Source organism: Hyaena hyaena, unplaced genomic scaffold (assembly GCF_003009895.1).
Source record: "Hyaena hyaena isolate Hyena2069 unplaced genomic scaffold, ASM300989v1 scaffold_241, whole genome shotgun sequence".
Taxonomy (NCBI): Eukaryota; Metazoa; Chordata; class Mammalia; order Carnivora; family Hyaenidae; genus Hyaena; species Hyaena hyaena.
In genome coordinates, this window is record NW_024080875.1 from 1,171,039 (window position 1) to 1,186,643 (window position 15,605).

Below are 15,605 nucleotides of genomic sequence, written 5' to 3' on the forward strand. Positions count from 1 at the left end.
ATGCAGTTGGAAGTTGGAGGAATCAAATTAGAAACGTTGAAGGTGACTGCAAGGTATCTATCTGGCCTAGATGACTGGATGCACATGATGCTTTTAGCAGAGGTAAAGAAATAATAAGTTTGAAGGGAACTGTGGTGCATATAGCTTTAGATAATGTTTACCTTAAAGTACTTATAGACTATCTCACATGGATATGTATTGCAAGCTGTTGGAAAGAGTAGGAAGTTAGAGCTGGAGGGAGGGATTTAGTTGTCATCAGCATGGAGTTGGGTATAGTTAAAGTATATAGTTGTGGTATAGTTATTTTTTCATGCAGTCTGATTTTTTTGTTTATGGGATTTTATCCCATACAGTTACTGTTAAAACTAATATATTTGGCCATCTTGTTCTAGTCTTCATGGGTTGTTTGTTTTTGCTCCCTTGCTGTTTATTTTGTTGTCTGAATTTTGATACATGAATGATGCATACTGTCTTCCCTGCCTCATCTACTGGTCCAGCACTATTCAGCACTATTCAGGACTGGAGAGGAGCAGAGCCTACCACTGCCTCTTTTCTGGAGGGTTTAACTTAGACCCTGGGTCTGAATCAAGGAACAGGATAAGTATGAATCATGCTGCAGGCAGTTTGTTTTCTAAAGTAAAGTTAGAATAACTATAAAAAGGGCTGAAGCTTGCATACATTTTTTTTCATTAGTCTTATAATTGGTATATTCCTTTACAAATTTAGGCATTGAATTCTGGCCATATTATTATTATTATTTTTTTTTTTTTTTACTGTGTGTTTCTTTTTTCCTGTCTTTAGAGATAATTTGGTGAATATTAAGGGACTGTATTGATATAAAATCTCATTTTGTTCCAGAATAATTGAGTCCATTTTTATATTTTCTGTTGTTCCTTTTCAGGTGAACTTCTAGAGCCATGTGGTCATATTAAACCTGAATCTCCAGTTGTACAACTTGGTTCTAATTTTACTGCAGTTTGTGTGCTAAAGGAAAAATGCATGGATTATTTTCATGTAAATGCTAGTTACATTTTCTGGAAAACAAACCATGTTACTGTTCCTAAAGAACAATATACCGTCATAAACAGAACAGCATCTAGTGTCACGTTTACAGATATATCTTTATTAAATATTCAGCTCACTTGCAACATTCGTACATTTGGACAGATTGATCAGAATGTTTATGGAATCAGAATAATTTCAGGCTGTAAGTTTTGATTTTGTCTTATTTCAGACTTTGTTATGACTGTTGAGTTACATTTATAATGTCTGTTGGTCTTTATGAAATGTGGCAGTTTTTTGGCTCAGTGACTTTTGGACATACTTAATTTAAAAAAATAAGTTTTGAAGTGGAACTGCATTTGCATTACTAATACACAAAAAGCCTGAAGAGTAACATAAGTTTTCTCTTTCCTGAAAGTCAGGTATCCATCAGTTTTCTAGAAAAAAATGTTTTGACATGAGACCCACTAAGCATTGTTGAATTGAAATTTATGAATGTAGTCATAGTAACTTTCAGTATCCCTTAATTGCTGAGAAGATGCACATATAAAGCAACTGTCTGATGAAGATGAAGAAATACTAGAAAAAGTCTTCTTTCAGAGTAAATAAACTTAGTATGACCCAAGAGTGGATTGTCAAATTTATGAATACCCAGAACCATAATTTTGGCATTTGCTTTTCCTCCAGAGAGTTTTGGAAAGCAATAGGAAGAGAAATATAAGTGAATCATTTTTGTTTCCATTTAGTTACCTCTTACTAACCTGCAGTATTACTTATTAAAATACACTTCATGGAGAAATCAGTTAATATTGATATCCACTTACAAATGAAAATTGATTTTGTATAGGCAGTTAATTTGAAACATACTAGTTATTATAGAAAATACAGATTGCTTAAACTAAAAAGTATGAGTTTAAGTAGAAAAGATTAGTGTTTTAGTCACCAGTCTTTTATTATGTCCACTTCCATACTTTTTGCTTTGGTTTGTTATTTGTCATCTAATTTAGGGTTTAAATGTCTTGGATAATATATAAATTGCATGTTATTTGTGGTCAAAAAGCTTTTTGAAATTTGCTGATTTTTCCTTTTTAGTGCCTCCAGAAAAACCTGAAAATTTGAGTTGCATTGTGAATGAAGGAAAGAAAATGATGTGTCAGTGGGATCCTGGAAGGGAAACATACCTAGAAACAAATTTCACTTTAAAATCTGAATGGCAAGTTGTTGTTATTTTTTGTATGTTAAACTTATTAAGTTAGTCGTTTGTACTGGAGTTTTTATTTCTTCATGTAGAAATATTAAATGCAAAGTTGTAAACATTTTTTCATTTCAATGTATGTTTGTTTGAGAGAGGGCAAGGGAGAGCACAAGCAGGGGAGGGGCAGAGAAAGAGGGAGAGAGAGAATCCCACGCAGGGTTTACACTGTCAGCATAGAGCCCCTTGTGGGACTCAAACTAATTATCTGAGCCAAAGTCAAGAGTCTGACACTTAACCCACTAAAGCCACCCAGGTGCCTCAGAGTTTTAAACGTTTCATTTAAGCTTTTATTTTAGAACATCTGAAACATATAAAAGTGAAAAGAATAGTATAATAAATCCCCATGTGCTCATCATCTAGCTTTAGTAATGATCAGCTCATGACCAGTATTAAATATACCCCCCAAATTATCTTAAAATTTCAGACATCATATCATCTCATCCATAAATATTTCAGTACATAAACTCTAAAAGAAAAGGGCTTTTTTTTTTCTTTTTTTTTCTTTTTTTAAAGTCCCATAACTACAGGGGCTCATGGGTGGCCCAATTGGGTAAGCAGCCAACTTCAGCTCAGGTCATGATCTCACTGTTCCTGAGTTTGAGCCCAGTGTTGGGCTCTGCACTGACAGCTCAGAGCCTGGAGCCTGCTTCCAGTTCTGTGTCTCCCTCTCTCTTTCTCTCTTTCTCCCTTTACCCCGTTCATGCTCTGTCTTTCTCTCAAAACTGAATAAACGTTAAAAAAAAAAAAAAAAAAAAAAAAAGACCCATAACTGCATACCTTTATTATACTGAAATAGAATTGAAAATACTTCATTATTGCATTTTCAGTTAGTATTCATGTCTCATGATATCTATCTATATCTATATGTATACACACACACGTTTACAAATATTTTTAGTATAGTTGACACAGTTTTAAAATAGTTTCAGCTGTACAATATAGTGATTCAACTTTATACCTTATGCAGTGCTCACCACAAGCATAGCTACCATCTGTCATCAAATCCTATAACATTGTCATTGACTGTATCCCCTGTGCTCTGTTGTGAATATATGTATATATTTTTACAGGTGTTCAAATCATAATCTAATCTCTATGCATTGCAAACTGATACATTTTATAAGTCTGTCTTTACCATAGGTTCCACTTGGTTTTCGTTTCTTCTTTGCAATTCAGTTGTTAAAGTCGTAGTTACACGTTGTTTATCATATTCCTCTGTGCCCTCTTTTTTTCCTAAAAATTGCTGTTAGACCTAGACAAACAGATTTGTGTTTGATTTCTTTTTTTCCCCAAAAGTAATTTCTAAGGGTAGTGTAAACTTCCAGTCAGGAACCACCATATAGTGTTTGATTCTTTTTTCCCCTTTTTCCTCTTTCTTTTTTTTTTTTCTTAAAGGTACACACCATATTTCATCTTAATTTAGAGTAATAAGCAATTAGACAATTTATGTCTATTTCTGACAGTCATTTTTCTCTTTTCGAGTCCTATTGTGAAATAATTGATATACATCACTGTGTAAGTTTAAGGCATATAGCATGGTGATTTGATTTACATATACTATGAAATGATTGCCACAGTAGGTTTATGTAACATCCATCTTTTCATATTGATATAATTTTTTTGAAAAGGAGAACAGTTTTCTCCCTGTGATAATTTATAGGATTTACTCAACATTTTCCCTGTGTATCATACAGTAGTCTTAGCTCTGGTCCTGTTGTACATTATAATCCCTGGTACTTAGTATCTTATAACTGAAATTTTGTACCTTTTGACTACCTTCCTCCAATTTCCCCTCGCTCCTCCCACCACCTCTGGTAACCACAGGTTTGATCTCTTTTTTTGTATGAGTCTTATACTTTTGTTTGTTTTAGATTCCACAAGTAAGTGAAATAATAAATATTTTTCTTTCTCTGTCTTATTTCTCTTAGCATAATGCCTTCAAGGTCTGTCCCTATTGTTGCACACAAGGAAAAGATTAAATTTCTAGTCACCAGTCTTTTATTATGTCTGTGTCTTGGATAGTATACAAATTGTATGTCAGTGGGATCCTGGAAAGGATCCTTGTTTTTTATTGCTGAATAGTATTCCATTGTGTATATAAACCACAATCCTTTATCCATTCATCCGTTGATGGACTTAGGTTGTTTCCTTGCTTTGGCTGTTATAAATAATGCTGCTGTGAACAAGAGAGTGCAGATATCTTTTCAGGTTAGCAATTTTTATTCATTTGGTTTTATTCCCAGAAGTAGAACTGCTGGATCATATGTGGTAGTTTTATTTTTAATCTTTTTAGGATCCTCCATAATGTTTTTCATAGGGGCTGTAGCAATTTAGTTTCACCATACAGTGTATAAGGGATCCCTTTCCTCCACATGCAGGCCAGCATTTATTATCTCTTCCCTTTTTGATGATGGCCCTTCTAATAGGCATGAGGTGATGTCTCATGGTTTTAATTAAAATTCTTCTCATGACAAGTCATGTTGAGTGTGTTTTCATGTACCCGCTGCCCTTTCATAGATCTTCTTTGGAGAAAAATCTAGTCAGGTCTTTTGCCAATTTTTTATTTGGTTTATTTGGTTTTTTGTTGTTGAGTTAGATGACTTCTTTATATACTAAGAATATTAACTACTTATCAGATCTGTGGCTTCCTAATATTTTTTTCCTTATTCTGTAGGTTGTCTTTTCACTTTGTTGATGGTTTCTAGGCAGATTTTTAGTGTATGTAGTTCCACCTGCCTATTTTTTATTTTTGCTTGTACTTTGAGTTTCATATCCAAAAAAATCCATACCAAGATCCATGTCATACAGCTTTATTCCTGTGTTTTCTTTTAAGAGTTTAGGGGCGCCTGGGTGGCTTAGTCGGTTAAGCGTCCGACTTTCGCTTAGGTCATGATCTCGCGGTTCGTGGGTTCGAGCCCCGCATCGGGCTCTGTGCTGACTGCCAGCTCGGAGCCTGGAGCCTGTTTCAGTCTGTGACTTCCTCTCTCTCTGATCCTCCCCTGCTCGCGCTGTCTCTCTCTCTCTCTCTCTCTCTCTCCCTCCCTCCTAGAAATAAAATAAAAATATTAAAAAAAAAAAAAAAGTTTAATGGTTTGAGGTCATACATTTAAGTCTTCAGTCCATTTTTTGAGTTAATTTTTGTGAATGGCATAAGGGTATAATTTCATTCTTTTGTATGTGAATATCCAATTATCCCAGCACTATTTATTGTAAAGAGGGTCTTCTCCATCAGGTATTCTTGGTTCCCTTGTCAAATATTAGGTAGCATAATTAGTTGAATTGTGCTCGGGTTTATTTCTGGACTCTCAGTTCTGTTTCATTTGTCTATTTGTTTTTATGCTATTACGATACGGTTTTTTTTAATGTTTTATTCATTTCTGAGAGAGAGAGAGAGACAGTATGAGCAGGGGAGGGTCAGAGAGAGAGGGAGACACAGAATTGTCTTTTTTCTTTTGTATAAAAGAAAAAAATCTGTATAAAAGAAAAAATCTTGGTAACTATTGCATTGAATCTACAGATGGCTTTTGGTGGTATTAACATTTTAACAATATTAATTCTTCGAATTCATAAACACAGAACACTGTCTTCTTTGATTTCTTTAATTAGCGTTCTGTAGTTACCAGAGTAGAGATCTTTCACCTCTCTAGTTAAATTGATTCCTATTTTATTGTTGTTGATGCTATTGTAAGTGGGATAGATTTATTTCTTTTTCAGAAAATTCTTTGTAAGTGTAAAAAACTGCTACCAATTATTGTATTTTAATTTTGTATCCTGCATCTTTACTGAATTCATTTATTAGATCTAACACGTTTTGGTTGAGAATTTTTGTCCTTCTGGTATTAAGATGAACAGTGGTTTCAGGTGTTGATCCATTGGTTATAAATTTTTTTTTTTTTTTGCAAAGACAGGTTTTGTGTATTGGACTTGGCTCTTTGGCATGACCGACACACTTTGTAGACACAAGTAAAAATTGGTGGTAAACAAACTGTTCTTGATAGCAGTTTTTATCAGACATAAAAGCTACAAGAACTTTGCAGTGAATATTTATACAGACCCATCACTGAGATGCTGCAATTAACATTTTACTGTATTTGCTTTATCACATAGATCCGTATCTGTGCATCCTTCTCTTTACCTATCCATCTTTTTTTTAATGCATTTCAAAGTAAGCTGCAGAATTTAGTATACTTCACCCTTACCTGCTTCAGTGTTTGTTTACATCATTAATTAAATGTAATTAACTAGATAGTTACACATACTTTTTGTGTTTTAGTAAAATTTATGTGTATCTAAAAATATACTTACATACTTTATTATCAGTCAGTGAGTTTTGGCTACTACATACAGCTAAGTAACTCAGACTCATATCAAGATTTGAAACATAATCATAATGCCAGAAAGTTCACTTATGCTCCTTCCCAGTCAGTCCCAGCCACCACCTTGTCTAACCCCATCCCACAAGGCAGCTACCTGTCTGATTTTCTTCACGACAGATTTTTGCTTCTTCTGAATGTTATGTAAATGTAATCATACAGTGTGTACTCTTCTGTGAATGGTTTTTATGACTCAGCAGAATGTTTTGGGGATTAAACTGTGTTGCTTCTCATTAGTGTTTCACTTAAAGGTTTGAACCATCATCAGTGATGATTATTTGTACATGAGGTACAATGTAGTTGGTATTCCATCTCTTTTTTTAAAGTGGATATACTCAGAACTTCCTTTGATCACTCATTGGTTACCCTGAGGTGCAGTTCGTAGAAGGAAAATGATACTGATGTTTTTTCCTTTACTCTAACCAGTTTTATAATGAGTTCATTCCCTAGCGTCCTCCAAAGGTAAATAATGTAGGGTTTTCCCCTTCATTATGAATTCATATTTAAATATATTTGATGTGTTTCGGACCATTACCATTTTCCTTGACACTCACACAATGTCCCATTTTGATTAGGAGGAACTTCCTCAGGATGGCTCTTCTTCTGGCTGTATTCATTCATCTTTGACAACTTTCTTCATTTCTCATATGATGTGATTTTCCAAGTTCATATTCTTTTTTTTTTTTTTTATGTTTTATTTATTTCTGAGAGAGAGAGAGAGAGGGGGACAGCATGAGCAGGGGAGGGTCAGATAAAGAAGGAGATACAGAATCTGAAGCAGGCTCCAGGCTCCGAGCTGTCAGCACAGAGCCCAACTCAGGGCCCGAACCCACCAACTGTGAGATCATGACCTGAGCAGAAGTTGGATGCTCAACCGACTGAGCCACCCAGGCGCCCCGTCCAAGTTCATTTTTTAAGTTCACATGTCCTGCCCCAGACCTAGAATCAACCATTTCCCAAGTAGCCATGGTTCCATTTAGTAGGAAATACCATTTAGGGACTACAGTATGGGTGCTGGGGGAACTTACTGCTACTGGGTTGTTGTTTCTAGGCTTTTTCATCAGAAAAAGATAAGAATTGTTTTTAAGGTAAAATACATTTTGAACGAATACTGGTATTTCCAGTTTAAAACCGGGACCACCTGTTTTTACTTAATTCCATTCATGTAACATCTACATTTCCTTTCTTCTCTGCTGAAAACCTTAGTTTCCAGCAATACCAATATAATAATTCATTTACTTTAGCTCATAGTAAACATAAGAGCTGCAGAATAACAATGCCATTATCAGCACCAACAATAGGAATACAATAAAGAATTATAAGATTGGTTTTTTTCCATTAAGGGTATAGTTAAATTGCTGTCTTAAAGTTATTTAAAATAATTTTCTCTGTGTTATAGTACCAACTCAACATCAGAGTTTGTATATTTCATTTTGCTTCTGACTTTTAGGAATTTTTAAGTTGACATATAATTGATATACAGTATCCTGTTTGAGGTATATACATCATAGTAATTCTAGAAGTTACCTGTTTTATTTTTGGATTTGACTTACCCTTGTATTTTAAAAAATTAGGGGTGTGTGTGTGTGTGTGTAATTGATGTATAGCATAAACATAGTAAATAATCATAATATCACTTGAAATTTTGAGTGGTGATAAAAATTAGAAAGTGGTTGCTTGGGTTTGACTGGAAAGAGTCTAAGGGAATTTTCTGGGTGACAGAAATTCTTATCCCTATCCTGTCACCTCCTAGCATCCTGTGCTTACAAAAAGACATCGCAGGTACAGTAAGGATTCTATTTCAGGAACGGAAAGAAACAGTAACATTACAAGAAATTGATTTTTAGAAGACAGGTCATTGAAGATAGAGCATAGTATTATAAATTTAATGTTCTTGGAGTGAAAATTTGAAAATTTGTGTTGTAAGGTGTAAATCAGACTCAAGTTTTAAAGAAAAACAGGTTGGTTTTTAAGAGATTTTTATTTGTTTTTAATGATCAACAATTTATTTTATACTTATAATTACTTCATTTATTTCAAGCAGTAATAATATAGGTTTCATCAAATGTTTTTCACTCTAAGTTTTTGAAATCTAATGACTGATTCCTCCATTTTTGTATTTAGGGCAACAGAGAAGTTTGCTGATTGCAAAACAAAACGTGACACCCCCACCTCATGCACTGTTGATTACTCTCCTGTTTATTTTGTCAACATTGAAGTCTGGGTAGAAGCGGAGAATGCCCTTGGGAAGGTTACATCAGATCATATAAATTTTGATCCTGTAGATAAAGGTAGTTATAAAACTGAATTTGAGAATTTATTAGATTTCGCTTATTAATTAGTTTTTCAGTTTTAATTAATGTAGAAACAACTGCGTATTATCTTAGTGACTTTTACAAATTTATTTGATCAACATTAAAAATAATTTGGAAAAAGCAAAATATCCGTAATCCACCTGCACTCATAGCAGCTTTTTCTTTGACAAAGAAAACTAAAATTTCTTTAGAAACCTTTTCTCTTCATTATAATAGTGTGACATAAGTATTGTTTTCAGAAAAATTTGTTCATCTGGTAAGAATAAATGAATATAGTGATATAAAGAAAATGTAAGACGTATATTTTGAGTTTGTATAAGAAGTTGTAAAAATGAACCATGATAAAAAAAATTCGGATTTATTTTATTCTTCAGTGAAGCCCAATCCACCACATAATTTATCAGTCAGCAACTCAGAGGAACTGTCTAGTATCTTAAAATTGACATGGATCAACTCAAGTATTCAGAGTTTTATAAGACTGAAATATAACATTCAATATAGGACCCGAGATGCCTCAACTTGGAGCCAGGTAACTTGCAAGTTACTGTTTATGCAAATAGTCTCATAACCCTTTAATAACCCTAAAAGTCTCACTATCCTAAGGTTGTGGTTATATGTAATATTTTGCTTGCAACCTCTTCTCAATATGTATTTCATACAAGGGCAAACAGGAAGACATTCAGATAGAAAATATAGTCTTGCTGAGTACAGTAGCTTTTAAATGAAGTATGGAAGGGATGTAGGGTGAGAAGTAATAGTAATTTTTAGTGGGAGGTGAAAGGAACACAAAAAATAAACAAATTAAATGGGAGGGTGTATGAAGAGACTATATAGTAAAGGTAGAGAGCAGGGCCTAATGAACTAAATCTGAAGGCCAATTTCACCCTGCCATCTGTTGTTATAAATAAAGCCACACTCATTTTTTTATATTGTCTTTGGCTATTTTGTGCCACAGTGGATGAGTAGAGGAGTTGGAACAGAGACTGTCTGACCCTCAACCTAAAATATTTACTATCTAGCCCTTTTTAGAAAGCTTTTCAACCTCTTAGTAGAGGAAGGAATTGTTGGGGAGAACTTCTAAGACTGAAAAGGAAAAGAATACTGTACCCAGAGATAATGCCGTCACCAAAAGAAGTACTTGGAGTTTTTTAAAAGGATGTCACCATAGATTTGTGTTCCCCATAATATTCTTTTATTATTTCATGTATCACTAACAGTATGCTTTTGCTTTCTCTGGTTGCAATAATGAGTTCATAAAAGGGATTTGAGCCCATGACCTAACCACTTCTGCTGTCCATTCTACATACCTAAAGGGCTCATAGTAAAAATCAGAAAAAGCAACAAACAAAAATGGATTAACGCTTCATGCAGTGCAGAGGGGATACATACCTGAACTTCAAAATATTTAATAACATAGAATCTTAATGCATTGATAGAAAAAAAAAAAAGGCCCCTATTTTTGTGTTCAATATTGAAATCTCAGAGTAGTAGATAGAATAATTTATCTATATTCTCTTTTTTCCTGAAAACCAAGTTTATATGCAAGCTTGTATTTTTCTTGATTGGGCTGGATATCTTTATTTTGCCTATCCAGATTTACACTCTGCTCCTCTCTACCCTACTCTTTGTCTTAGAATGCAGACCTATATGAATTTCATCTGTGGCTTCACATTGTCTCTGGTTTCCTAGTAAATGTATAATGAGAGGAGGGGGAAGGGGGCCTAGCACTAGAGAGAAGTGAAGTGAAGTGAGCATATTTGTTTTCTCTGCTTCCTCCCTGGAGCTGCTGTCTCCCCCTAAGGTCACTGGTCCTCTCAAGTTAACCCTGTCTGACCCTCTTCTCCAGGTTTCTGCTACCTCCTCTCATGCCTTCGGTCCTAGGGTTGGTTATAGCTACAAGTTCCAGAGTACTGACCACTGTCTAAGGTTTTCCTTCACTCTGTCCATATTTCCTTTAGTAAACCCTTCTTGAATTAAATTCTAGTTGGAGTATACCATCTTTTTCCCCCTGAGACCCCCTATGTGTTACAGGCCTCATGGAAGAAAGAAATAAAAATAAAGAAAAGGAAGGAAGGATTAATAATTGATAGTTTCATACTTTGCAAATCTGTTAACTTACTGACTTTGACACATTTTGACTTGGATTTATTTATCTCCAGAGTTTATTAGTTCTCTTTCATTAAATCAGTTTCTAAAATCTTAATGGAATTTAGGACACTTATAATAAATTCCATGGGGTTTTTTTGTTGATTGGTTTGCTTTGATGTCAGATCCCTCCTGAAGATACAGCATCCAGTCGAACTTCATTCACTGTCCAGGACCTTAAACCTTTCACAGAATATGTGTTTAGGATTCGTTGTATGAAGGAAGATGGTAAAGGATTCTGGAGTGACTGGAGTGAAGAATCCAGTGGGATCACATATGAAGACAGTAAGTAATTAAGATACGTGAAGAAATAAAGGTTTGGAGGGGCGCCTGGGTGGCTTAGTCGGTTAAGCGTCTGACTTTCGCTTAGGTCATGATCTCGCGGTTCGTGGGTTCGAGCCCCGCGTCGGGCTCTGTGCTGACTGCCAGCTCGGAGCCTGGAGCCTGTTTCAGTCTGTGACTCCCTCTCTCTCTGACCCTCCCCTGCTCACACTGTCTCTCTCTCTCCTAGAAATAAATAAAACATAAAAAAAAGAAAGGTTTGGAATTATGGCTATCAATTGTGTCTGATTATAATAATATAGACCTCATTGCTTATTTTGTGATCATTCTATTCAAACTTGTATTTTACACTTTTTAAGGACAATCAAGATATAAAATATGTGTTACTGATTGCATAACTCTATTTGATACTAATGAAAGAAAATTACCATGGAGAGGTTTTTTTTTTTTTTTTTTTTTTTTTTGATACCTTGAGAAAACCATTGAACTAACAGTTAAGTCCAAAATGTTTTATTGAAAGGGCATGGTTCAGAGTATCCCTGAATAGAGAATCATATCTTGAGTCATTAAAATAACATTAATAAAATATACCATAGGTCCTCATATCAGAAATATATTTGTACTATATTTTTATTAATGTTTTGTTCTACCATCACTTAATAAACCCCTGGAAAAGAATCCTGAAGTTTAGATTGGTCAGTTTATTATCATTTTTCCTTTTTCCCTTCCATGATCATATAGGGCATATAGTGCAGAATCCAAAAGTTATAAAAGAGTATATGGTCTAATAAGATCCCCTCCCCAGAACAGTTAACATTATTAATTTCTCTTGTAGCAATCAAGAAATAGTCCTGTGGCACAGAGATTTTTCTTATTAAACACTTTTCACCCTTTAGGTGGCAGTAGCAACAACTCTGGCTTTAAAACCTCCCATACCATGTATATCCCTTCACTCCAGCTCTACCAGTAGTTTAGTTAGGTGGAGAATCTCAAAGGCAGAAAAGTAAGCTACCCCTCTCCAGTAAGAATTTTCTCTTATTCTTATAAATGACATGAAAGAAAGCAATTCTGCTGTTGCTGAGTTGGGGTCTTCAACCAGATTCCTTTGTCTTGGCCAGGAAATCTTTTTTTTTTTTTAAGTGTATGTTTTGAGAGAGAGACAGAGACAGCACAAATGGGAGAGAGGCATAGAGAGAGGGAGAAGAGAGAAAAACCCAATAAGGCTCCACACTGTTAGCACAGAGCCCCGTGCGGGGCCTGAACTCATGAAACCATGAGATCATTACCTGAGCCAAAACCGAGAGTTGGACGCTTAACCAAATGAGCCACCCAGGTGCCCCCCAAGAATTCTTAAACTAGGATCATTGAAGAGCTGAAAGCTGGTTGGGTCAGTTGTCGGGAGGCAGGGAATGCTGAAATACTTTAAAATGTGGACAGAATATTGTAGTTAGTGCCTGTGTGCATTTTGTGGGGAGTTGGTACATAACTTTTGTCAAATCAAAGAGATACCCAGAAAATTATGAACCATTTAGATTAGCATTTCTTCAACTTAATGAATGATGCCTCTGGGTTCTATTCATGTTAGAAAATCTTTCTGGCCTATAACATTTTCTTTATAATTTGTTGTATACTCATGTATGTGCATCTGTTTGAACCCCTTATACTGGCAGGCTTTTTCCCCAGCCTCCCTTGTCTGCCTTTCCTCTTTGTCTTCTGTGATTAAGTCTTTATAACGAGCACATCACAGTTTAGATGTTATTCAGATCCTTTTTTTATTCTTTTGAACACCATATTTTATAATTGCATTTATAAAAATTTTGAAAAGTCAGTTGATCCTATAGAAATTTTGAAAACCTAATTACTTGCATTTGATACTTGGTTTTGTAAGTTTATTTGTTTTGAGAGAGAGCGCGCGCACACGTACATAAGCAGAGGAGGGGTAGTGACAAAGGGAGGGAGAGAATCCCTAGCAGCCTCCACAATGTAAGCACAGAGCCGGATGTGGGACTTGATCTCATAAACCCATGAGATCATGACCTGAGCTGAAATCAGGGGTCAGATGCTCAAATGACTGAGCCACCCAGGCACCCTGATCTTGGTTTTATAAAGTGCTTTTTCATTTTCCACTTGTTTTGTGATTATCACAACAGTACTATGTATTCATTTTTATTATATCCTGTTAACAGTCATCCCAACATAGGATAATAAACTTAGTCCATATTGACTCCATTTATTGTTTTTTGTATTCTTATATATGTACATTTAGGGTTCTTTTTTTCCTTAATGTGTATTTATTTTTGAGAGAGAGAGAATGTGAGTGGGGAGGGGGCAGAGAGGGAGACAAAGAATCGGAAGAAGACTGCACTATCAGCCAAAAGCCCAGAGTGAGGCTCAAACCCACGAACCATATCATAACCTGAGTCGAAGTCAGACTCTGAACCGACTGAGCCACCCAGGTGCCTCACATTTAGGGGTTTTAAGTGTATATTTAAATACGGTTTTTTTCGGTTTAATTTTTAGCAGTAAGAAATGGTAGTGCATTTTTGGTTATACCTAAGATATATTTGTAACTTTACAATTAGAAGAAAAGCATTCTAATCTAAATCATCAAGCTATCACTCCCTCTAAAGAAAGACCCAAGGATGGTGTGCTGCAATGGGAAAGATGCAAGTTTAGAGGTCTCTGGGTGGAGCATTCGGTTGAGCTTCTGACTCTTGATTTCAGCTCAGGTTGTGATATCATGGTTCATGGGTTCAAGGCCCGCATCAGGCTCCTTGCTAACCACACAGGACCTGCTTGAGATTTTCTCTCCCTCTCTCTCTGCCCCTCCCCTGTTCTTGTTCTCTCTCTCTCTCTCATAGTAAGTAAACATGTAAAAAAAAAAAAAAAAAAAAAAAAAAAAAAAAAAAAGACCCTGTGAATTGAAGGGCAAGAATAAGAACAAAGTAGGAGAATAATTTCCAGGACTATATTTTACTGCTATAATAAAAACCTTTATTTTAAAAAGTTTATATCATTTCTTTAGGACCATCCAAGGCACCCAGTTTCTGGTATAAGATAGAGCCATCCCATACTCATGGCTATAGATCTGTACAACTCATATGGAAGGTAAAAAAAAAAAAAAAAAATTGCATGTTTATATTCTTTTATTACGCAAATACATTTTATATGGTATTATGAGTGTAGTTTTTTAACTTAAATTTTTATTCATCTTAATATCAGCAAAGTGTTATAAATAGAAACACTGAGTTTTATATATACTACATAAAAGGATCATAAACCTCAGGTTATACCTCATAGATACTTCACAGTTCTGTGAAAGTTTATAAGAAGGATCTTGTCTGTCATTGAATTTTCTTGAGTGCCTCATAGAAAATAATAAAGATTTTGGGTAATCAAAACGTATGCCAATAATAGGAAATACAAAATGACTGTCAAGTCCATAAGTGTGCAGATGTACCATACTAAGAACAGAGAGAGAAAAGTACTCCAGCTTAAGACAGTTTAGGGCCAGATAGTAACAGTGCAGAATACTATACAGAACTAAAAGCTAACAAAATGGTGCTAATTTACTTTCCCTGTTAGTCAAAGTCATGTGTTTACTCTTCATTCACTATACAGTAGTTTCACTTAAGGTTGTGAGTTGAAAATGAGGTTGCCAGTGCCTTTCAGTTAAACGTTTTCAGTTAGAGGTTTGATGTAACAGCAGAATTTGTGAACATGAAAAAAAAAACTGATTATTAAAGATTTGTTAAATATATTTTTTAAATAAACTTTTATTATAGACATTGCCTCCTTTTGAAGCCAATGGAAAAATTTTGGATTATGAAGTGACTCTCATAAGATGGAAATCGCGTTTACAGAATTACACAGTTAATGACACAAAATGGACAGTAAACATCACAAATGATCGTTACATAGCAACTCTGACAGCAAGAAATCTGGTTGGCAAATCAGATGCAGCTATTTTAACTATCCCTGCCTATAACTTTCAAGGTTTGTATCTGTGAGATGGGAAAAGTAGTTCATAATATATAAGATATTCTAATACATAATACATCATTATTCTACATTGATAGACAATGATACTGTCTCTTCAGTATCATTATAGTTTCAGAAATCAGTCAGGAACGAAATAATTCATTCCATTATGTGGCTTACTTAAACTTTGAAGTAAACCACTTAATTCATTTACACATTTTCTAATTATGTGGTTTTCTTAAATATTAAACG

General features: G+C 34.8%; 1 protein-coding gene across 5 annotated transcripts in view; it reads left to right on the top strand.

The window, feature by feature from the left end:
- The window catches only part of IL6ST (interleukin 6 signal transducer), a 55,553-nt gene that overhangs the window by 24,239 nt on the left and 15,709 nt on the right, over positions 1–15,605 (top strand). For 2 of the 5 annotated variants that reach the window (XM_039244514.1, XM_039244513.1), the window contains 7 exons: positions 902–1,207; positions 2,095–2,215; positions 8,755–8,921; positions 9,320–9,474; positions 11,216–11,375; positions 14,398–14,480; positions 15,158–15,368. In XM_039244514.1, coding sequence (XP_039100445.1) covers positions 902–1,207; positions 2,095–2,215; positions 8,755–8,921; positions 9,320–9,474; positions 11,216–11,375; positions 14,398–14,480; positions 15,158–15,368 — 1,203 coding nt within the window. Of the gene's footprint in view, positions 1–901; positions 1,208–2,094; positions 2,216–8,754; positions 8,922–9,319; positions 9,475–11,215; positions 11,376–12,024; positions 12,072–14,397; positions 14,481–15,157; positions 15,369–15,605 lie in introns of those variants that run through there. The other 3 variants (XM_039244516.1, XM_039244517.1, XM_039244515.1) reach the window with 3 other exon arrangements.